This window comes from Colletotrichum costaricense (assembly GCF_030867565.1).
Source record: "Colletotrichum costaricense strain IMI 309622 chromosome Unknown Scaffold_13.1, whole genome shotgun sequence".
In the NCBI taxonomy this organism is placed as follows: domain Eukaryota; kingdom Fungi; phylum Ascomycota; class Sordariomycetes; order Glomerellales; family Glomerellaceae; genus Colletotrichum; species Colletotrichum costaricense.
The window spans coordinates 1,366,534-1,387,223 of NW_026848242.1; the positions used below are offsets into that span (position 1 = coordinate 1,366,534).

The window sequence follows — 20,690 nt, forward strand, 5'->3', positions numbered from 1 at the left end:
AGAACAAGAACTCGTGCCATCCTCCCCCCTTGAGCCTTCCCGTCCGCTTCTTCCACCTTCAAGACGTCTCTTCCGAATCCATCACTGTGGGGGGATTCCTCGCCTTCCCTTGCCTTACCTTACCTTACCATACGTTCACACCACCTCAGGCAACCTGAGTCCAAAATGTACAGTACTTATCTGTGTCAAAAGTTGGTAAGTAGGTACCTTGCCGTGAACATGGGCATGGGAAGCCGCCGGCCTTGTTCCGGATTTCTTCCTTCCCACCACCATCCAATAAGGCACTTACTTACCTTAGCTTCCGCCGCTCTCCACATGCGCCTCACTCTCTTTCAACTACACGTCTATCCCCTTCGGCTTCAACATATAGACACCATCTCCTCAAAGCATGTCCTCTTCAATGTCTGTCTTGTATGAAGAACTTCTTATCCCGAAACAGGGATAACAACATCCTCAGTGATCATCAGCACCCATTTCCGTTCTCTACTCACTCTGTTTGCAAGTGTCGTTCGGTCATCGACAACTAGTCTTCCCTTGACACTTGCGTCTCTTTTCGATAACAACAAGCAGTCGGCAATCCAGTCAAGTCCACGTTCTTTCCAAAGCGACAAAAAGCTTGCTCGCCGTACATCACTTGTCTGATGCCACACCGTCGATGACTGCCTTTTGAAAATCAGCAACGATACGAGTACGGAAAGGGCAGCTTTAACTGGGCTCTCACAACTCCGTCATACAATCGCCAACGCCGAAGATCGTACAGCAAAAAAGCACTGCAGTAGCGAATTAATCAAATAGGATTGCGAGCTAGACAAGGGGTATTTGCTGTCGTCACATCGTCACCATCGTAATCCAGGTCCAAAAGAAAAGGCCCATCAAGTCCTGGCTGGGAAACAACGCTCTACGCCACCATACAAAACTCGCTCTGAAAAGCAGCATCGTCATATGGCCCTCATCTGCTCGTCTCAACGACGAGCCTTTCGTCCTATACAAACGTACCTTGAGGGCCCATATGTCAGTACTCGAAAGAAATTGGGCGGCTGGACAAGTTGGGAGTTACTTACATTGGAAAATACGCCTAGGAAGAGCCGCCGAGAGTGGCTCGAATGTTAGTAGGCATTCCCACTCGAAAAAAAGATGATTGTTTTGGGGGCAGGGAACTCACCCTGAACGCCGGGTTATCAGCCTCGCTCCTTGCTTGAGCTACCAACACTTGGAACTCTTGAGACGTCATTCTGCAGTGCCACAGTCAGTTCACATCGATCCGAACTCGGCGTTAAAGGCTGCAAACAATGGGAAAAGGGAGACTCCCTTACCCTCGGAACTCTGTCATGGGGTACATCGCCAGTGACGCAAGCATCCTCCTCACATTTTCTCTGTTAGCCACACCGATTTGGTGCTGCCTCGGGTCTAGTCGAAAATCAGGTCAAAGTTTCTGCACTTCGGTTTCGAGGTTTTCATACCATTTGACCAACCGCAAGTCGGGAGAGGGATCATTTGGGTTTCCACCGAGTCGAATCCAGCACTTTGCATCCAACTTTGCATCTGCATTGGCGCCCTGGGGTCTTTGTACGGTTGCATACTATCCAGGTATCGCCTCGACCACCTACGAAGGGCGTGATCTGGCACAGCAGGCAATCAATGCAAGGTCCAATCTCTAGAAGGGGATCCGACCTACTTTGAGTCAACGTTCCGTTGTCTGACTGCGCGTTAAAGTATATCTCCACCATTTGACACCAACCGCCTGGTCGAAGTACGCGATGGATGTCTCGAAGGTAATCCCGCCATCGATTCGAGTGGATACCGCCTGCCATCATCTGGCTATGTACGAGGTCGAAATGATTTGATGGAAAGGTGAACCTAGGCCAAGTCAGCTGAGTCGGGAGCACTTCAGGGTCCAACCTGCGGCTGGAGCTCGCCTGGAAATGTACCTGCTATTGAGGTCATCGACTTGCAGATTCAAGTTCGTCGGCGTCTGGCTTTCGTCGGGCCAGATGTGTGGGCAGATATCGATGGCTACTACCTATCGGACAAAATCAGCACTGCTAACGCAGCGGCACCCGAAGCGGCGAGGCGATCAATCCTTTCCTGTCACTCGTCATCATGATCATGATATGGATGAGGAAAAGAGAATTGTAGTCCTCTTAACCAGAAAGCATGGAGTTTTCTGCACATAGACAAGCGCAGAAGAGGGAGACAATAGCCCGTCGCGTTGGCGATGGATGCAAACGACTGGCTGATCCGGTCATCCCACGACGTCCAGCAAAACGCGCCAAAGGCATGGATACCGACTATCGCACAGTCGCGAAAGGAATGGGACTTGAGTGCGTACAGCACGTACCTCGCAGTTTGGGTGTTGTTGTGCAACGTCGATAGCCCAGTCGCCGGCTCCGAAGCCGCATTCAAGAACTCGCCGGGGCCTGGTGATCGGTGGAAAAAGGAGGCGATTTTCGAATACTATGGATAGTACAACGTGCATCATTTGCAAGCGTTCAACTTCATCCTACAACCGGGTTGGAAAAATACACTCAGCAAGACGTGGTGTGTTTAGGGGCGGCATGTCTCCTACCTCATCTATCGGCGCGAAGTATGCTCCATTGTCAACTGCGTATCGTTGGTATTCTCTACCTTGGTACGTGATGGTTTCCAGGAAGGCGTTATCCAACGGAACTGTCTGTGGATCACTGGGAGTGGTTTAGCGATCAAAGGAATCCTTCGCAAGAGGAGACGAGTTTCAGCAATACCTTGCCATGTCGACAACCACAATGGAAGAATTCTTCTTACGAACAGGTTCGACTAGACTGAGTTTCTTTCGTCCAAAGTCTGCCTTTGGAATTCGATATTGGGATGAACTAGAGCTTGTATGTGGTGGTTACGTTGCTCCAACGAGGCGATGTTCCTAGGGATCCAGGACGGGATGGAAGGCAAGGACTAGTTCTCAAGCACTGCCCACAAACGAAACCCAAAAGTCCGTCAAAGGAGCCATATCCGGATCACAGGGGTTTTCACGAAGGCGGCAGTCGTGTCTAATAGACATAAAATTAACTGCCTACTATGTCGGAGGTGGGGACATTGGTCAAGTCGAAAGGTACTCGACATTGGCCGGCCTTTGCTTTCTACACCCCACGACGTCGCTGTCGATCTTGGGTTAGTACACCACGACCTACACTGGAAAAGTTGGGAGCCTGTTCAGTACCCTTTGGTACGCGGTGCGGTGCGGACGAGGCAGTCTTCGGGTGACATGGATATGTCCTCTGCTGTTATTGCTGGCCCCGAACCCCCCTGTACACACGAAAATTCGAGAATGGAGCCGGCAGACAACCAAGACGTGCTAATCCCAGGTCATTGAGTGGCATAGGGCGGGTGTGGCAGCGGGTCCCAACCCATCCTGGCAACTTGGACACCGCTTTTACCAGTTGCCAGATCCATGGATCCCGTTAACCGTAGCTTACCTTTCAGAGGCTGTTCCGGAAGCCAGGTAGACGGTCGTCTTTCTGAACGACCTGGTCGTTGTCTAGCGGGACGCACCATCACAGACCAACATCCCACAAGGCTGCGAAAGGGTCGAATTGGCTTCTGGATTTACCCAGGACGATGAGTTTTTTGAGCTTCTTTGAACGGCTCACCGCCGCCACCCCGGAGTCGGGCGAAGACACCAATGCTTGCTGCTACAATCAGAGCACCCACACCCACGACGAAGCCTAGTGGTGGATGTTGTCTTGAGACCAACTGCATGGCCCGAGTCCTGGGCCCAACACACGAATTCCTGTTGTAACCCTCCAGCCAGTGCCCAGGCTATGGGAAGCTCTTCAGCAAACACGGCTCTCCATTCCTTGTTTCCTGATCAACCCCTCCCCCCTACCTCACTATGAAAAGGAGCGTTTCTCAAAGGAGGGGTTACATAGTCGATCCGCTCCCATCGCGCGCGGAGCTTTACTCAAATTCCAGCGGCTCCCATGTCCCAAGGATCCGGTCGTTGGCTTGAACATGAAGACATGGCAGCTACAGGTGGTGGGAGGACGAGCTAGAGCAGCGTTGCACAACTCCCGATAGGATACAGAGCTGGACTAGGGATTACGCCGGCGCCACTCCTGCTGTCTCTCGCGATAACCCGCGGTTTCCACTTGCTGAGATTTCCCGAGAACGCGGACTTGGATCCATCTCGGTGTCGTTAGGCTCATTCGCGACTTGTACGGCCCGGGGACGAATAGAAGAAGGGAGACCAAGAGCACACAGTTGCAGCTCGATGGCTACCTCGTCCAAGCTAAATCATCTCGTACGACAAGAAGACGGGAAAAACTGTTATGCTGCTTTACCTGCCTGGCATTAAGCAGGCCAGGGTCACATGCAGCCAGGCAGTGACCAAAGGCGGAGTTCATGGTCTGATCCTCACACATAAAGCAGACAATCATCTGCACTGATGCCAGCAAAGTGAGACCCGCGCCATGCCCGTATCTCACGACAACGGCCAGAGAGGGGACACGGGCGCCTCAGACAGAAACATCGATCTTTACTTTGCCCAGCACGCATGCCTGCTTCTTGCGACCTCAGGCCTCCACCACACCACCTCCCCAAGACCATGATGGTAATAATTCGGTCGGATGGCGGTACAATATGCACGGAACAGGCAACGGTCTGCAAAATATAGGTAGGGGCATGGCTTTTTGCTGGTGGGTTGTGTTACTGCGCGTCTTGACACATTGGCGTATTCGGGTACGTGCTGATGAAGGTTTAATCATCACACACCCTCTCTCGGTTCCTTTCCTTTCATATCTCATCCCTTCTGACCCTGAACTAATTGTTTGGCAGGCGTGTTGCACTTTTGGCAGCAGAGCTCACGGAGCTTAGGCTAACAATGTTTCCTGGGCGGGGGTGATTTTGATGAAGGTTGGAAGAAGAAATTGCCTGGGCCAATTCAACGAACGAACCCCTCGGCGGGCCGCTCTGCAGGTTTGAAACTAACAGAGAGGAGAGCCTGGCCTGGCTGACCAGGTAGCTGCTGGCTCGGACAGTGGAGTTTCGGGAGAGGGCGCGATGACGCGAGCCACAAAACTCTCCTGGTTCCAGCTATTTGGGAACCGAGGAGCGAGGGTCGACAACCCTTCCTTGTCGGGGGAGACCACATCCTGGTGCTTGGGAGCACAATGCCTGTCCACAGCGGCCACGTACTCGCTGCACTCTGCAACCCTTGCACCAACGGGTTCAGATGCATTGCATGGCGGACGGGTAAAAAGCAAAGGGAGAGACTCTTTGAGACGACGACATACTGTGGTTGTGCTGGGCGCTAGGCAACTCACCACGGCCCTAATCGTTCATTTTGTTGACGTCAAAACGAATGGTAAGACAGAAGTGTCCGGCCTCGATACAGACATGCCCGAGCTACGTGACCATGTCACAGCTGTGCGAGAGGCTGTGGGCAAGTATAGGGACGATGGAGTTGCCGAGCATGTTGCGCGGATGGCCCGGAGGCGACCCCGAGAACGGCAGACGATGTCATTACAACAAGCAAGACCGGTTATAAGGCGGCTCCCAATACATAGTAACGGCCGGGATGCCGCGCGACAAGCAATTGGCAAATTGACGCTTATGGCTTGCTAGGTAGCCAAAGATCTACCTAGCAAGTGGCCACGGTGTTCTATTCAGAGCAGGGCTGCGATCCATAACTCGGCAACTCGAACGAAATGGGTTTCCTGCGCATGCTTTTACCGAGCAGCTACCCAGAAAGAGGTAGCTGTTGTTCTTCGACTGACGCAAGACACTCCTCTGCATCGTGGATTCAGGCAAGAAATTAGCCTGTCAGAGACGATGCACGTCAGAGGGGAGCATTTGACCCATCGCTCAATACCTAGGTTGCTCCTGTGTGTAACAATCCCTCCAGCCACTCAACTTGGACGATTCTGATGAAAAACAAACAGGTGTCTGGAGAGGAAATCGAGAGCAGCGTGACTTGGCGGCCGTTGACCGCGACCTCTCGCCTGCACAGTTGCGGACCATGCATCTGCATATCCATACATACATAATATTCCACAACTCTCTTTACCCGACATGATAGAAATTTGGCTTGTGGCCTGCTTCTCTTTCCTTCGTCCAACGGCTTTTCTTCTCCCCATGCAGAGAGGGGGGAGATGAGTTGGCTGTCGATGAGGAGTCACATTCATTCCCGCGAGCAGGGAACCCTAGTCGACAAGCACCCTGCTCGTTCCTCCGTCTTCATTTTCCTCTCGAACAGAACCGTACTCTCGGGTTCCAATAGGACGGGATGCTGGGGCATATCGTCCCCCTTATCGATGCCAACCGGCCCCCTACGACCCCTGTCTTGCTGACGGGACCGCAGCTTACGGACTAATACCATGACACTGCGATACAAAGATACCCAGCTGAGCTCCCCCTATTGTTGAATCCTGGATGACGAGCGGCGTTGCCTGCCATCTACGATCCAATCGTCTGGCAATGGCCCCCGGTTCTACGGAGAGCATATCCAAGGACCAGGTTTCTGTCGTTTCACCAGGACGGGGGAACAATGCTTCTAGAAGACCATGGTGTTGCGAGCTGACTTTCTGAAAAGGCATGGAGCGCGGTGCCGGTCCTGCGAGCCGGCGAGTCTTACCTCCCGACCTCTCTTTTCTGGGTAGTCGTAGGAAGGAAATGAAAGGTGCGGCTGCGGCTGCGGCTGCGACTGCGGCTTTACTGCGGCCATGGGCACATGAATCGACTTTTCCTCTTTCATCTCTTCTGCCATCTACCGACGATGCGGAATTTGGACGTAATACCGACGCCCACCCCTCCTATAATATTATTCTTGCGTGCACAGATCACGGGCTGGGCGGTACCCTGGCACACTCACACACATTCACACGCACGCACACACATACCTACCGTGTATTGTGTACAGTCCTCCAGGCCAGCAATGACGAAGGGAAGCGGCCGCACCGCTACCGCCCTCTTCGTTCTCCGTGAAACGCGACTTGGGATCACAACTGATGACCGATGGATGACAATCTCGAGAGGATTCGAATACCTACCTTTGGCAAGCTTCAAAGAGCATTGACAGCAAAAGACAACCGGCGCAACTCGTCGAGAACGGACCGTCATCGTCCCAACGGTCTGACTAGGCCTCCTGTTGTGTGACTTGAGCAGTCACTTTCTATTCTGGTGGCACAATGCATTATCTCTTTTCGTCCTCGTCCTGCAAAATGTGTCATTACAAGGTGTCTCGCGGCCTTTGGCCGTGCTGTGAACACCTGGGCTTTCTATGGGTAAGTCTTTTCTGTATTTTTGCTTCTTTCTCCCTTCTTTCTTTGGTACTCCGTACCATGTTTGGAATTACGAGAACACGCCGGTTGGTGCATAAGCCCCCTCACCCATCCCCTGAACCGGATGGGCGCGCGAAAAGGTATAGATATGTAGGTCCAAGGTGACAAGGCCAAGTTGGAAATCCTTGCCTGATTCAACCCAGGAAAAAAGGGACTTTTTCTTTCTAGTTGCCGAAAAAGGTCATTTGCATGCGCGCCCTGTTATTTTTTTCTTTCCTTAACCCTCTTTCCAACCTCCCGCAAAAAGGAAAACAGGACCAACAGTAATAGCACATGTAGGTACGGATGCAACTGTTACGGTATGAATCCCCCCTTCTCTCTCTCTCCCCCCTCACTTCACGGCCCATTCCTAGCCTCCCCTATTCTTTGCTTTTCCTTCGTCTTCTTCTCACATCTGCGCTTATCCCTTCAACCCTTGTTCATCTCACGATGTCCTTCGAGAGTCCTGTCTCCTCTTCTGACCATGGGTCTGACTCTGCGGCCTGTTGGGACCCACGTCTCTCCTCGCGTGGTTGTGTGATACTGTGTAGTGTGTTCGTGTTGTCATCATATGTCTCTCTCATCATGTCTCTGGCTGTTGTCCGCCGTCCGGTTTCGTGTTGTCTGTCTTTGCGACCAAAGGTCTCTCTTTCTCCCTCTCTCTCTCGTATGTGCCCAGCCACGCCAAGTCAAGGGACGAATGCACAAGAAACGCCACCAAATGCCATGTGTATCATGATTTCTCTTCTCTTCTCTTCTGTGCTGACGCGCTGAAGGGCGGGATCGGAGGAAGGAAGAGGAGGAGGGGGGGGGGGGGTAGTCAACTATTCTAGACACACGATCCGAAATTTGAACCCAACAAACTCCTCCCCTGGCTCCCCTTAGTTCGTACTCGGTGGTAATAACCGCCCCAAAGCAAGCAAGTGGGAATAAAACAAAAAAAGAAGGAGGAAGAGAGAGGGGGAAAACACCGCTTTCTCGACTCCTCCTCCTTCTCCTCCTCTCTCTCCACCCCGGGACCCCTTCCCTAGCATGGGACAACCGCAGGCGGAGCAAGAGAAAAAAGGGACCCCACCAACCGATAACCCAGCTCCAACTCCTCTCCAACTCCGTGCCGCCCCCCCGTAATGTTTTGCTCGATGCAGGCCCCCCCGAGTGGATGGGTGGATCACCAGCAGGTGAAAACCGGGTTCCTGGCTTTCACCGGCTCCAGCCTCTCCACAATAACCTTGCGTTGGTTGCCCTCCATGCCCTCGGCGGCCGCATAGCCTAGGTCGCCCTCCTCGACGTCGTCGTCTTCGTCATACTCTTCCATGCTCCGGCGCGAGCCATACAGGTGCTGCGCGATGCTGCCGCTGTTGCGCCGTCCAGCTGCTGTTGCGAAAGAGTATCGCCTTTGCTGCTGCTGCTGCTGCTGCTGGGACTGCTGACGAGCGGGAGAATACATGTTGAGGGCGCGCGTGCCGTGGTAGCTCTCTCGGTGCGGTTGTCCCGAGAACCTGGGCCGTTGCGAAGCCGCGTCCTTGTTACCTAGCGGTGCAGACGAGGCCAGTATACCCGAACCGCTCATGGACATCTCGTCCGGTGATTGGGCTCCTTCGCCCGTCGGGCTGAGAGCAAGCTCAAACCTGCCCGGATGAGGCATGTCGGCCGGGGGACTAGCGAAGCCGAGCAGGTCCTCGTCCACGCGGTGGGTAGGTGCAGCAGACGTGTTGGCCTGGCCAATGTCGCCCTCGTCAATGGAGCGTCGGAGCTCTGCCTCGCGCATCATCTCGGCGGACGTGACCCGCATGGGCACTGCAACTGGCACGTCGACAAGATCGTCCCAAACGCAGACCTTGGCGCGCCGGGTGAGTTCCAAAGGACCGTGATCCGGTGTCTTGAGCGTCTCTACCACGTTCCATGCCTGGCCCTTCATGACTGCGATCTGCCGAGCAAACATCTTTTCCTGAAAGTCGGGATCCAGTTGGAACACTTTTCGCAACGCCAATTGTGTCTGACTCCACCAGTGCGTTGAGGTCAGGAGGGGGAGGAAGTGATCTCGCGTCTTCTGCGAGAACGGCCGTCCAATCAGATCGACGGGGAGGAACAGCCAGCCAAAGGGGAAGCTGGATGATATGGGCGGTTAGCATTCCTTTTCGCGCGCATCGCTATTCATGTGGAACAAATTGAAGGGAAATTTTGGACTATCAAAGTGACACGTACCTTCGCCATGCATCGGGATGTTTCCAGGGCCAGGAGAGGGAGTTGTCGATAGCACCAATCGTTATCTTAGGATCTTGTGCGCTTGGATTGGGACTGGATGCCTTCATCGGCTGCTGCGTCCTGTACGGGTATGAGGAGCGGCTTTCTGCTGCTGGTCGCTGGTTCAAATCTACCGGGCGAGGTCCGCTCTCTTCCGACGAAGCGGTTTCTGTGTTCATTTGAAGCGGCTCTGACACGATCGACACTTGCTGTGTGCTCCAGTCCACTTTGATCATCCAGTTATCCAGGCCGCGGTCAGTGTTACGCATCATGTAATCCAGAATAACCAGTTTCTCGAGCTCCTCACGGAATGACTGCTTCAAGCCTTCGGTCCACACAAAATTGTCGGGACCTGGGGGTAGCCGTTCCCGGCTGCCTTCATCGTCGCTCTCAATGTCATCCAAGGCTGCCGCACTGCTTGGTCGGCAATTGTCTGCCCACCTTCTCCTACGCTTGCGATGTGGATCGTTGGTTCTGAAGCCGGACCAGTACTGGTCAGGCCATGGGTGTTCTCTGAGGAACACATTGGCGTCTTTGAAACCTTTCAGGAAGACCTGAAAGCTCCCGGGTTTTTCTGGAAATGGCTTTTGCTTTCTGTAGAAACTGCGACGGTCCCAGAACGGATAGTGGAAGGATTTTGAAGATAACCAGACGACATCCGTGTAAGGCACCATATGGGTGCGCAGTTGGCAATCTAACGTGTATGCCGCCGCTTCGCTGACGTATGAAAGGTTGGGGATCAGACTGCGATACGATTAGCCATGGAGTTTTCGGAGTTGCTGTATAGTATCATACCATGCTCGCCCAAAGCAACAAGGAAACAAGTTGCGATGGATCCATTTGTTCCACTTGGGATTGCCAGCCGCGTACGGCTCCTCGTCCTTAGGCTTGAAGACACCCACGACTTTGCCCTCCATATTCCGGGCAAAGTAGCTGCCGGAGCTTCCCTGTGCGATCATTCGAGGATGCGTGCCCTGAAGAATAGCCTGCCTGACACTGCCCACGATCTGTTCGAACTGCGACTTGGACATGACATCTTGCGGCGCCGCCAGGCCTTCAGGAGTAATGGGTCGGACGCCCTCGGGAGCTTGGAACACTGAATGATGGATCTCTAAATGCTCATCATCTCCCGTCTTGCCGCGCCCCTTTGTGCGCTTGAACCGGCTAGCGATTTCATCGGCCCATCGTTCTAATCGAGCATTGATAGCCTTTATGTCTACACCAGAGTTGCTGCCGCCGCGACGGCGATTCTTAGGTCTGGAAGGGCCGGCTATCGCTGGTTTGGGGGTGGTCATGCCCGAACGGGGCCGCGGCTGCGTGATGGGTGCGAAGCGAGGGGCCGAGGCCGGCTGGAGGGAGGCATATGACTGGGTGAGAGGGTCGTCGTCTTCGGAGTCGGAGGAGAGTGCATCGGCTTGAGCCAGGCGCTCGTAGCCCGTCGTGGGGGGTCGAGAGCGAGGCATCGTGGCTTCGGGGGCGCCAGGGATAAGGGACCGTCTCGGCGAGGAAAGGGCGAGGTAATTATCGAGCAAAGGCAGGGCCGGAAGTCAGAGCCATGTGGATTGGCTTGCAGGACTTTGGATGAAAACTCGCGATCGAGATGGCTTGTATGCTGGTTGATCGGCTGTATCTCCGTTTGAATGCGATAATCGTGCTAGCGAAGGGAATGCGGAATCCTTGGCCTAAGGATGGATGGAGGAAGCCACGAAGTCAAACCCTCAGCAGGGAGAAAACAGGGGGAAAAAAGGATAACACTGTAGAAACAAATGTGGCTTCAAGGAGACAACAGGCAGCAGGTTGGCGATGAAAGCAAAAGAGGGAAGTAGAATGGTAGGGCTGTAGTGGTGCTCGTGGTGTGGTGGTAGGCACAGAGCAATTTGTCGGCGAGTCGCGTCGTCGAGCATGTGTCTTTAGGAACCCGTGGTTTAGGCGGATCGCGATGCTGTCATTGGGGTGCAACCGGCGCTGCTGTCACCCTGGTACCTTTTCGCAGGTACCTTACCTTGCTGCTCCAAAAGCTTGCTTAAAGTTCTAGAGCGCCTGAGGTGCACCGAGGCCGCCAGTTCTAGACGTTCATAGCGGTTTAGCACTGGGCAGTCGGCCCCTTGCCTCCGCGCTTCCCCGTGCTAGTGCCTGGGCCGGTGATTGGGGTACACGGAACGGACGCAGTGTTTACCCGATTCAAGTAGACTTAGGTAATATGGACGTCAAGTAAAGAGTACCTTCAAGGCAACTTCGCCAACTTCGCTTGGAAGGTACGGATACTGTCCTCTCTTTTGATTAGCAGAGATAAATGATCAGGTATCGAACAACTAGAAAGCTGCAAGGGACTTCGAGAAAGGAAATTCTCTTGTCTTCTAGATCACCTCTTCTTTTACTGCTGTCAGCAAATGTGTGCCGTTCCAGGTCAGCTGATGCCAGGCCGGACACTTGTCAAACGTTTACCAAAGCCAATGAGATGGGTAGACCCAAGTCTGAGAGCGGCGGTGCCAGCGTTTGCCTAGGGCGGCCAGGCCACTTTTGGACGTCTTCACATCGAACTTGTCGCAATAAGCCTAAGAAGAATGAACGCTCGTCGATATGGTCTCTCTGGAAGGTGAGAGATTTTCAACCAGCTCGCACGATGTGGTTGACAAAGGAGATACTCCCAAACTCCGTTGTTGCCCAGCTTTGCTAGCCTGCATATCTCGATCGGGCCAGCTGTGGATGGCATTTTGATCAACAGTGTCAAATACCCATCTTCGTTCTACTAGGCATTAACGGCTTTGCATGCAACCAGACATGCCGCGGAAGATGGACAGAAGCCGTCGACTGTACACCCACAAGGACTGTCGGCCTTTCCTAGTCAAGTGGCCAAGCTACTGGTAGTCTTGCTCCTCTGTCGAATGAGATGCCACGGCTGTCACCCCAGAATCCCCCAAACTCTCGGGTCACAGCCATGGACCCAACCCACACTGCACGTCGTTGTCCTCCTCCTCCCCCTCGTCGAGTGCTCCCCTCCATGAATTGGTTCGATTCATCACCCGACCTTTCGATTCTGACTTGATCGTCCCGGGTCAAGGTTCCGTTTGCATTGCGTAGGTAGGATTGTACGACCTGACCAATCCAATCCCAAAGCCTTTCTTGATCCCCCGCGTCTTGTAAGTTTCTAATGGTGACTGATCAACCATGGGTAGTCCCCCCTTGCAGAGTGACAGATCCTCGTCACCGTTTGCTTGCGGGTTTGAACGATTGAAGCGCGCCGTCTAACCCGAATAATCTTCATACGTCAAGCCTCCCGGTGTGTTGCGAGATCCCGATCAGGTCAAATCATCAGCTACGACGCCCGGCGCACATCTTTTGATCACCTCGTGATTTGCTCTCCTCTACCGGCCTAGTTACTTACCTTACACGGAAGTAGGAATTCTTTATCAAGTCTTGAGCCCGCTCCACCCTTTTGCCTCCCCAATTTCTTCCTACACAGCAGCTCAGGTTACATTCCCACATGTGACTTCTTGCATCAAATCATCTGCGCCAACATCCATCATCATATCTTTGTGTCAAATTTCCGATTGATGAATATGGCCTCCCACTTCGAAACGATTACCAAACTTCGTTCGGTAACGTCGAGCCCCTTCCCTCCCGAATCAGATGCTTTCCGCGGCCGCAAGAGGCACCGCAGCCTCACGAGATGTGACCTAGAAGCCAGGCACTACAGCGGAACGGGCGAGTCCAGCACGCTCCGGGGTCGACCCCGTCGTCGATCCACCTCGCCGACGCCGGTATCATCCAGAGCGTCTTCGCGAGCCGGAGCCGGAGCCGGAGCCGGCCGCGGCGGCGGCATGACGAGTACGACGGACGTGTCTCCCATGAGGAAGCGTCTCCTCCGCGTCGTGCTGCTGGAGCGCCGACGAAGCCAGAGCCCCTCTCGGTCTAGGTCGCCTGACCGCAAGCAGGCCCCACCCCGACGCCGACACAGGACTCGGAGCCGGAGCCGAACGCATCATACCAAGGACATGTTCCAGCCGAAGGATCAGCTGCCTCGGCTTTTACTTGGAGAGCAGGCACATAAGAAGGTGGATACATCGGTTCAAGCCTGATTGTCAGCTGATCTAGGCAGCACGCGAACATGAAAGGAAAGCCCGAAATGGTCTAAACAAGGACGAGAGGAAGGAAACAACATATCTACAACGCCAATCATGCAACCGCTCACATGGGATTATGCGGTGTGCTACCAAGTCATATCCTTGGTATGCTGGCTCTAGTCGTTTAGTCGTTCGGAGTTTTTGAGCACGCCGATGAGACTTTGCCACGAAGAAAATGTCTCGGACACCTCAGATCAACGCAAGACAACCATCGAGGCATCCAGGGCCACGGCGAAAATCAGCCCGGTTGGGTGGGTTGAAAGAATGGGTGTGGAAGTCCAGTATCTTATGGGCCATTGTCCGGCTGGTAGTGGGGTGAGAGCGGTCTAAATTGGCTTGTACTGAACCTAAGGTGGTGGGCAATGCTTGGAACCAGTGAGTAGGGAGTACACGTGTAAGAGACCTCAGGTCAAAGATGGGCCGGGATGTGTTATTTTGGGGCGCACTCGAGGCAACACTGCCGAAAGATCCAGAGATTGACAGAAGAGTGTCAATTGTATTATTCCCACCGGTAGATTCGGGTGACACTATAGGAAGGCGGGCGGGTAGGTTTGGTAAACAGGATATGCCTGATTAGGAACATCCATGATGATGCTAAGGTAGGTAAGGTACAGACAAATGACAAGAAAGAAAGAAAAAAAAAAAGTTGTTTGGTCAAGTGATCATCCACCCTTTCACAGGCTGCCTCTGGGGAACCACCCGGACGCCCTGTCGAGGTGTACCTAAGACCTACACAGTAAGTGGTGTATGTAAGAGAAGGGTAGGTGAGGTACCTGGTGGTGGAAAAGGCTTGGGCCGAGATGGGAGAGAGTGGGGCGTTCAGATGGTAAAGGGTGGCCACGTGAGGATGCGAACTTTCCAGGTAGCTAATCGGAAATCGGGAATCAACGGGTCTCCACTGCAGCTGCCCCGCTGCAAGAGGCGGAGGGAACTCAGGGAGTGACCTCAGCTGCAAGAAGGCTGCAGCCAACTGCTGCACCACATTCCATGTGCCGCGCCTACCTTCACTTTTTTTTCTACCTCCACGACCACCACAACTAACTCACTACTACCAGTCTACCACCACCTTACCGCGACTTGGGTTCCTTTTCGATTTTCCCCCCTCCACCTCATCCTCCTTCAGCCTGCACTTCCATCCATAGCCCGGGAAGTTGTATTGGTTCTTTTCACTTGAACTGCTTTCTTCATTTCGCCTTGCGCCGCCCCTCCTGCAAAGAACTTCTTCAACCGCCACGAAATCTGATGAGGAGGCAAGAACAATGATATGGAACAAACGGCACTTGTGAATAGGCGTCGGACTTGACTCGACCTTTGGCCTCCTTCTTCCCCCGACTTCTCGCGCCATCCACCTTCTCCGCCTGGGCTCTCTTGTGTGTTTCTGGTCTCCGGCTGAGCCTGCCCAAAGTACGAAGTACCTTACCTCACTTCAAGTGGACTCGACTCACTCGACGACTTACTATTACGGAAGTGACTCCTCTAATATCACCCTCTCATCATCCCCCGGACCAACTCATCTCAAACGCCATATAGCCTTGCGCCTTCTTCTCCTCGCCTCTCTCTCACCATCTGCATCGTCGCTGCCTTCAATCTATGCCCTTGCGCGACACTCGTTATTTTGGAGCATTACTGCTGCTGCCACTTCTTTCACATAATTCCTGCATTTGGGGTCGACTTATCTACAATACCACTGTTCATTGTCACGTCAATATCAAACAACGACTCCACATCTCGCTCTCGTTTGTGATGATCGCAACCACCCTTCTCAGACTGCTCTACTGAAGCCCGCCCGCCGTGTGCAAGCTACAGCACCTTCCTCACGACAGCAGCAACAACAACAACAACAAGAACATACTAGACGCCGGGCAGTATCGAGAGACGCAGCCATGGCATCGCCAAACGGGCCAAATGGTGAGTGAGCCCCGCCATGGACAGCCCTCCTACCCCTCCAAGCCCTAGGTCGACTGCTCTTTCCCTCTGCCACAACAACAACGACAACAACAACAACCTCCTTCTGCCCATTATTTTGTGATTTCCAAATACTTACAACCTCTCCCACAAAAAGGCCGAGCAAATTACATCAACGCCCAGCCTCAAGCGCAGTCGTGGAATGCGCAAGCGTTACTGAACCCTCGATCCTACGCCGTGTCAAACGCTGCCTCGAGGCGCAATTCACCCAAACCTCAGCACTTGTCGAACCGATCTACTCCGGGAAATCAAAATACCACAAACAACCCTGTTGTCTTCCAGTTCGCGAGTCCCAACGACACGACAAGCGAGTCTCTGACATCCAGCATCACCTCGGGCGCTTCAACTCCCGTTCATGACGGCGGCATTTCTCCGTACGGAATGGCCAACATGATCGAGAGAATGAACGACGTCCAAGATCGCGCTGCGGCGCCCCTGCCAAAGCGGCGAAAGGTTGATACCCCCGACCCCGAGTCCGACGCCGACAACAAGAAGAAGATGGGACCTGCCGGTAGCGGAATGCTCGGCGCGTATGTGAAGGAAAAGCAAGACGAAGGCAAGAAGGAGAATTCCAAGGTTTCTACCCAGACTGTGGACTTGACTGAGGAGGGCGATGATGTGGTCATGGTGGAGGACCCCGCAACCGAGGAGGTCTGCTACGGCATGCTCACCGGCTTCCTCGACTGCCACAAGGTACCTTCCGCCAAACCGGGCACGCAGAGCATCTTTGGAGCCGACTTCATGCCACCAGTTAAGATCGTTTTGAAGCGAATCATCGGGGATTCGACCAAGAAGATCCAGGCCTACGACTACACGCGCGACATCATCGGAAATGTGGATGCCAATACCGCCAATGCTCTCGTTCCTCTGTTGGACTCCAACGTGCGCCTCCGAACGGACTGCAAGATTCCTGCGCGTAGAAAGCAAGCGGATGAGCACCCGGGCCAGGCGATCTCGAGATCCTACCCTGTGGAAATGACACTGTACGGCCAGTACAGGTTTGTCAAGGCTGTCGGCAAGCACTTTGATAGATTCAAGATTGTTCTACGACATCCCAATAGAGTTGACAAAGGTGTCAGGTATGAGAATGTTCATACCGATAACAAGCCTAACCCAGCGCCTGGTGCCAGAAACCTGGCCGGAGCTCTCGCTCAGTACAACAATCATTCCTCGTCTACCTACTACACCAACCCCACTCCACGCACTGTCGAAGAGATCAGATCGGACGTGATGGGCGTCTTCGACTCGATGGGAAAGACCGATGAGCTTCCTGAAATGGATCCAGCTCCTATCGTCACCACAGAGTTACTGAAGCATCAGAAGCAAGGCCTCTACTTCATGACTGCGAGAGAAAAGGAGTCCACGGCCGAAGAACGAGTGAAGGGATCCATGTGGCAGCTCAAAATCGGGCCCACTGGACAGAAGTTCTACTACAACGTCATCACCGGCCACCAAGAGCGTACTCTTCCCGCAGACACCCATGGCGGATTGCTAGCCGACATGATGGGCTTGGGAAAGACCCTCAGCATCCTCTCGCTCATTGGCAGCTCGTTGGACCAGGCCAAGGAATGGGCAGGTCGCACACCAGTCCAGCCCGAGATGCCGCCCCAGAAAGCTGGGGGAAAGGCAACAGCTTCGAGCTCTCTGCCTCTGACGGGCATCGCAATGAATGCCAAGGCTACATTGCTCGTGTGTCCCCTGAGTACGGTCACGAACTGGGAAGAGCAGATCAAGCAGCACATTGCGCCGGGAGAGTTAAGCTACTATATCTATCATGGTTCGAATAGAATCAAGGATGTCGAGAAATTGGCCGAGTTTGACTTGGTCATCACCACCTACGGCTCTGTCTCTAGTGAGCTAGGCGCTCGCTCCAAGCGAAAGTCTGGCAAGTATCCCCTTGAGGAGATTGGTTGGTTCCGAATCGTGCTGGACGAGGCGCACATGATTCGCGAAGTCGCGACTCTGCAGTTCAAGGCCATTGTTCGTCTTCAGGCCGCCCGCCGTTGGGCTGTGACTGGTACGCCCGTCCAGAATCGACTCGAGGACTTGGCCGCTCTCCTTCAGTTTGTCCGGCTGAAGCCATTCGATGACCGCAACAAGTTCAACCGGTTCATCGTGGACCCCTTCAAGGCCTGCGACACAGAGATTGTTCCGAAACTCCGCGTGCTGGTTGACAGTGTCACACTCCGCCGGTTGAAGGACAAGATCAACCTTCCGCCCCGAAGCGACCACATTGTCAAGCTCGACTTCACAGAAGAGGAGCGCGAGGTTTACAATCTCTTCGAGAAGAACGCTCAAGACCGCGTCAAGGTGCTTTCTGGCAACGGCGTACAGAAGGCATTGGGTGGTCACACCTACATCCACATTCTTCGATCCATTCTCCGGCTTCGACTCCTTTGTGCCCACGGCAAGGATCTCCTGAATCAGGAAGATCTAGAGGCTTTGCAGGGCATGACTGCTGACATGGCTATTGACCTTGACAGCGACGATGAGGACAAGAAGCCCGGCCTTTCTGATCGTAAAGCATACGAGATGTTTGAGCTCATGCAGGAGACGAACACGGATGCTTGCAGCGCCTGTTCGAAGAAGATAGGAACCAACGACGACGCTAGCATCGAGTCCGAGGGACAGGAGGACATTCTCGGTTACATGACGCCTTGCTTCCACATCATCTGCGGTTCCTGCATTAAGGGTGTCAAGGAACAGACTAGACGACTGCTCCCTCCCGGCCAGGCTATGGGACCTTGCCCCATCTGTTCCACCGTGATCAAGCCTGCCTACGTGGACATTCGTCGATCTCGAGTCAAGGTGGAGCACGAAGGTCCTGCGAAGGAGAAGACCGCAACGAACGGCCGCAAGAGCTTTGGAAAATACACGGGGCCGCACACAAAGACGAGGGCGCTGGTCGAGGATCTGCTCAAGTCAAAGGCTGACACCGATGCGAACCCCGATGAGCCGCCGTACAAGTCGGTGGTGTTCTCCACGTGGACCTCCCACCTTGACTTGATTCAAATGGCTCTTGACAATGTCGGTGTGAAGTACGTCAGGCTGGATGGCAGTATGACGCGTATCGCCCGAACCCAGGCGATGGACAGCTTCCGGGAGGACCACTCAGTCCACGTGATCTTGGTGTCGATCACTGCCGGTGGTCTCGGTCTGAACCTGACAGCGGGTAGCAACGTCTATGTTATGGAGCCTCAGTACAACCCTGCTGCGGAGGCTCAGGCCATTGACCGTGTTCACCGTCTCGGGCAGAAGCGACCGGTTCGAACAGTTCGCTACATCATGAGAAACAGTTTCGAGGAAAAGATGCTCGAACTGCAGGAGAAGAAGAATAAGCTGGCGAGTCTCAGCATGGACAGAAAGGAGAGGGTCTTTGACAAGAGCGAAGCGGCCCGGCAGAGACTGCTGGATCTGCGAAGTCTTTTCAAATGAGCCTGATCAGATCGGCGGTGTGGCTTTTTCGGCTTGCGCAAGCATATTATCGTGGCGTTTGGGAGTATAGGGAGGCAGGAATCCAGCAATGGGGTGGGGCGAAGCCAAGGCTTCAACGGTTTTCGTTTTTCTTTCTTTCCAACGGCCGCCTACGAATGAGCTCACGACAAATCTTATTCGGTGGCTGTGATTTCGGTGTCAGGATGGGGAGGGCAATCTCACCTCTCACGCGTTCAACGGCGTGACAATGCGATCGATACCACTGCTTCAAGGTCTTCTATTCGATGATGAGAGCAACGGAGACGAAGTCATTTGAGAAGGGGTTGGGTCAGTACGGGAGGCAAGCTTCGAATCGTTCTTCCATGATTTGGTCATGGTTATGTCAATGTGTGTCAGACTAGAATTGCATTAGACGTACGTAGGCGTCTTGCTCTTGCGAAAGGCAGCGTCCTTCGGATAGTCGAGGATAAATGAATGGTACAACTTTGCAACAGAAACCCCGTAGCATTGATAGGGCAGGATATCTCCTGGACTTGGGTACTTTCACATGTGATTGCTCGAGGACCCTAGGTGTACATACATGGTCGTCTGTTGACCCTCAAAGATAGCTAGCTGTTGAGCAGCCATGCAAGTCATACAGAGTTAAGGTGTATCCAGGAAGATCAAAAGGGGGGGGGGGGGCATCCCTGTTCTGAGCATGTCATTGTTGAATAGCTCCCTCTCCCCCATCCCGAGGTAAACATCCAATCAAGCTATAGCGAGTATCTGGAATAAATCTTGACATCACCTAATTCGTTTCGCCTCATCCTTGGAGTTTGGGTCATCAGGCATTCTCGGTAGCGGAATGGTCCGCATGAAGCGATCGAGTCTTTATTACGTGGAGTGTTTGTGACATTTTTTTCGTGGTATCTCCCCGAGCTCAAGGAATTTTTTTTTTGTTGAGGGTGCGAGTAGGTAGGTAAGGTTGTATGCGGTACTGGCTTGTGTCACTTTTTTGCCGCTCCGCGGGGGGGGGGGGCGGCTAGTACATACGCCTGGGCTCGAAGCCCGTGTGAGACACGAATGATGGGAAATGATAATAAGGGGGGGGGAAAGGAAAGCATTGAGCCCGCCTGCGGCCGACGGCCGTTCGTCCGGGTCTCCGCCCCAACCTGGGAAGATCTGTTAGGTGGGCTGTTTGTTGACTTTTTGCTCATCTTTAAGCGCCAGCCCACCTTACCTTACCTCACCTTACCGGCCGTGTGGGGGGGGATCTCCAGAAGGGCAAGACGGGCTCGGTAGATGTTTGGAAGCGTACAAATTAGAGAACGAACAAGGGGGGGAGGGAGAAAAAGCATGTGATTGCGGCTTCTGGGCTGTATCGTGTATGAAAGCGATGCATGTACCTGGCTTACCTGATGGTATCAACCAGTGTATATGGGAGAATACTGATGAGCTTCTTCCAACGTGGCACGGTGAGTCGAGATGTGATTAGGATGAGTTAAGCCTTGAGCAACCATGGCCGCGTCATGGGCAACTCTCTTGTCCTCGGCTGGTTGATCCGAGTCGACAGCAGTCAGCTTGGTAGAGGTATTGCTCGAGCCCAAATCAAAATGTCAAATTGATCATAGATGTTGGCAAGTACAAGGTTATT

General features: G+C 53.6%; 8 protein-coding genes across 8 annotated transcripts; 3 read left to right on the forward strand and 5 right to left on the reverse strand.

Moving 5' to 3' along the window:
* Positions 1 to 1,075: 1,075 nt before the first annotated feature.
* CCOS01_11859 (uncharacterized protein) lies at positions 1,076 to 1,814 on the reverse strand (the record flags this gene model as incomplete). The annotated part of the gene is made up of 3 exons (XM_060460010.1): positions 1,076 to 1,232; positions 1,473 to 1,562; positions 1,672 to 1,814. The coding sequence occupies 3 exons, from the start codon at positions 1,812 to 1,814 to the stop codon at positions 1,076 to 1,078; spliced, it is 390 nt and encodes a 129-aa protein (XP_060309841.1).
* A 401-nt stretch (positions 1,815 to 2,215) lies between these two features.
* Positions 2,216 to 2,464, forward strand: CCOS01_11860 (uncharacterized protein; the record flags this gene model as incomplete). The annotated part of the gene is made up of 2 exons (XM_060460011.1): positions 2,216 to 2,321; positions 2,379 to 2,464. The coding sequence occupies 2 exons, from the start codon at positions 2,216 to 2,218 to the stop codon at positions 2,462 to 2,464; spliced, it is 192 nt and encodes a 63-aa protein (XP_060309842.1).
* A 2,448-nt stretch (positions 2,465 to 4,912) lies between these two features.
* CCOS01_11861 (uncharacterized protein) lies at positions 4,913 to 5,209 on the reverse strand (the record flags this gene model as incomplete). Its single annotated transcript, XM_060460012.1, has 1 exon — positions 4,913 to 5,209. One exon carries the CDS (start codon positions 5,207 to 5,209, stop codon positions 4,913 to 4,915), a length of 297 nt encoding a protein of 98 aa, XP_060309843.1.
* Positions 5,210 to 6,332: 1,123 nt separating this feature from the next.
* CCOS01_11862 (uncharacterized protein) lies at positions 6,333 to 6,724 on the reverse strand (the record flags this gene model as incomplete). The annotated part of the gene is made up of 2 exons (XM_060460013.1): positions 6,333 to 6,554; positions 6,605 to 6,724. The coding sequence occupies 2 exons, from the start codon at positions 6,722 to 6,724 to the stop codon at positions 6,333 to 6,335; spliced, it is 342 nt and encodes a 113-aa protein (XP_060309844.1).
* A 1,733-nt stretch (positions 6,725 to 8,457) lies between these two features.
* On the reverse strand, positions 8,458 to 10,996 carry CCOS01_11863 (phosphatidylinositol 3; the record flags this gene model as incomplete). Its single annotated transcript, XM_060460014.1, has 3 exons — positions 8,458 to 9,397; positions 9,495 to 10,277; positions 10,329 to 10,996. The coding sequence occupies 3 exons, from the start codon at positions 10,994 to 10,996 to the stop codon at positions 8,458 to 8,460; spliced, it is 2,391 nt and encodes a 796-aa protein (XP_060309845.1).
* Positions 10,997 to 13,093: 2,097 nt separating this feature from the next.
* Positions 13,094 to 13,612, forward strand: CCOS01_11864 (uncharacterized protein; the record flags this gene model as incomplete). Its single annotated transcript, XM_060460015.1, has 1 exon — positions 13,094 to 13,612. One exon carries the CDS (start codon positions 13,094 to 13,096, stop codon positions 13,610 to 13,612), a length of 519 nt encoding a protein of 172 aa, XP_060309846.1.
* Positions 13,613 to 13,846: 234 nt separating this feature from the next.
* CCOS01_11865 (uncharacterized protein) lies at positions 13,847 to 14,146 on the reverse strand (the record flags this gene model as incomplete). The annotated part of the gene is made up of 1 exon (XM_060460016.1): positions 13,847 to 14,146. A coding segment is annotated over one exon (300 nt), but the record flags the coding sequence as incomplete, so codon positions are not given.
* Positions 14,147 to 15,540: 1,394 nt separating this feature from the next.
* Positions 15,541 to 19,057, forward strand: CCOS01_11866 (SNF2 family domain-containing protein; the record flags this gene model as incomplete). The annotated part of the gene is made up of 2 exons (XM_060460017.1): positions 15,541 to 15,565; positions 15,720 to 19,057. The coding sequence occupies 2 exons, from the start codon at positions 15,541 to 15,543 to the stop codon at positions 19,055 to 19,057; spliced, it is 3,363 nt and encodes a 1,120-aa protein (XP_060309848.1).
* Positions 19,058 to 20,690: the final 1,633 nt, after the last annotated feature.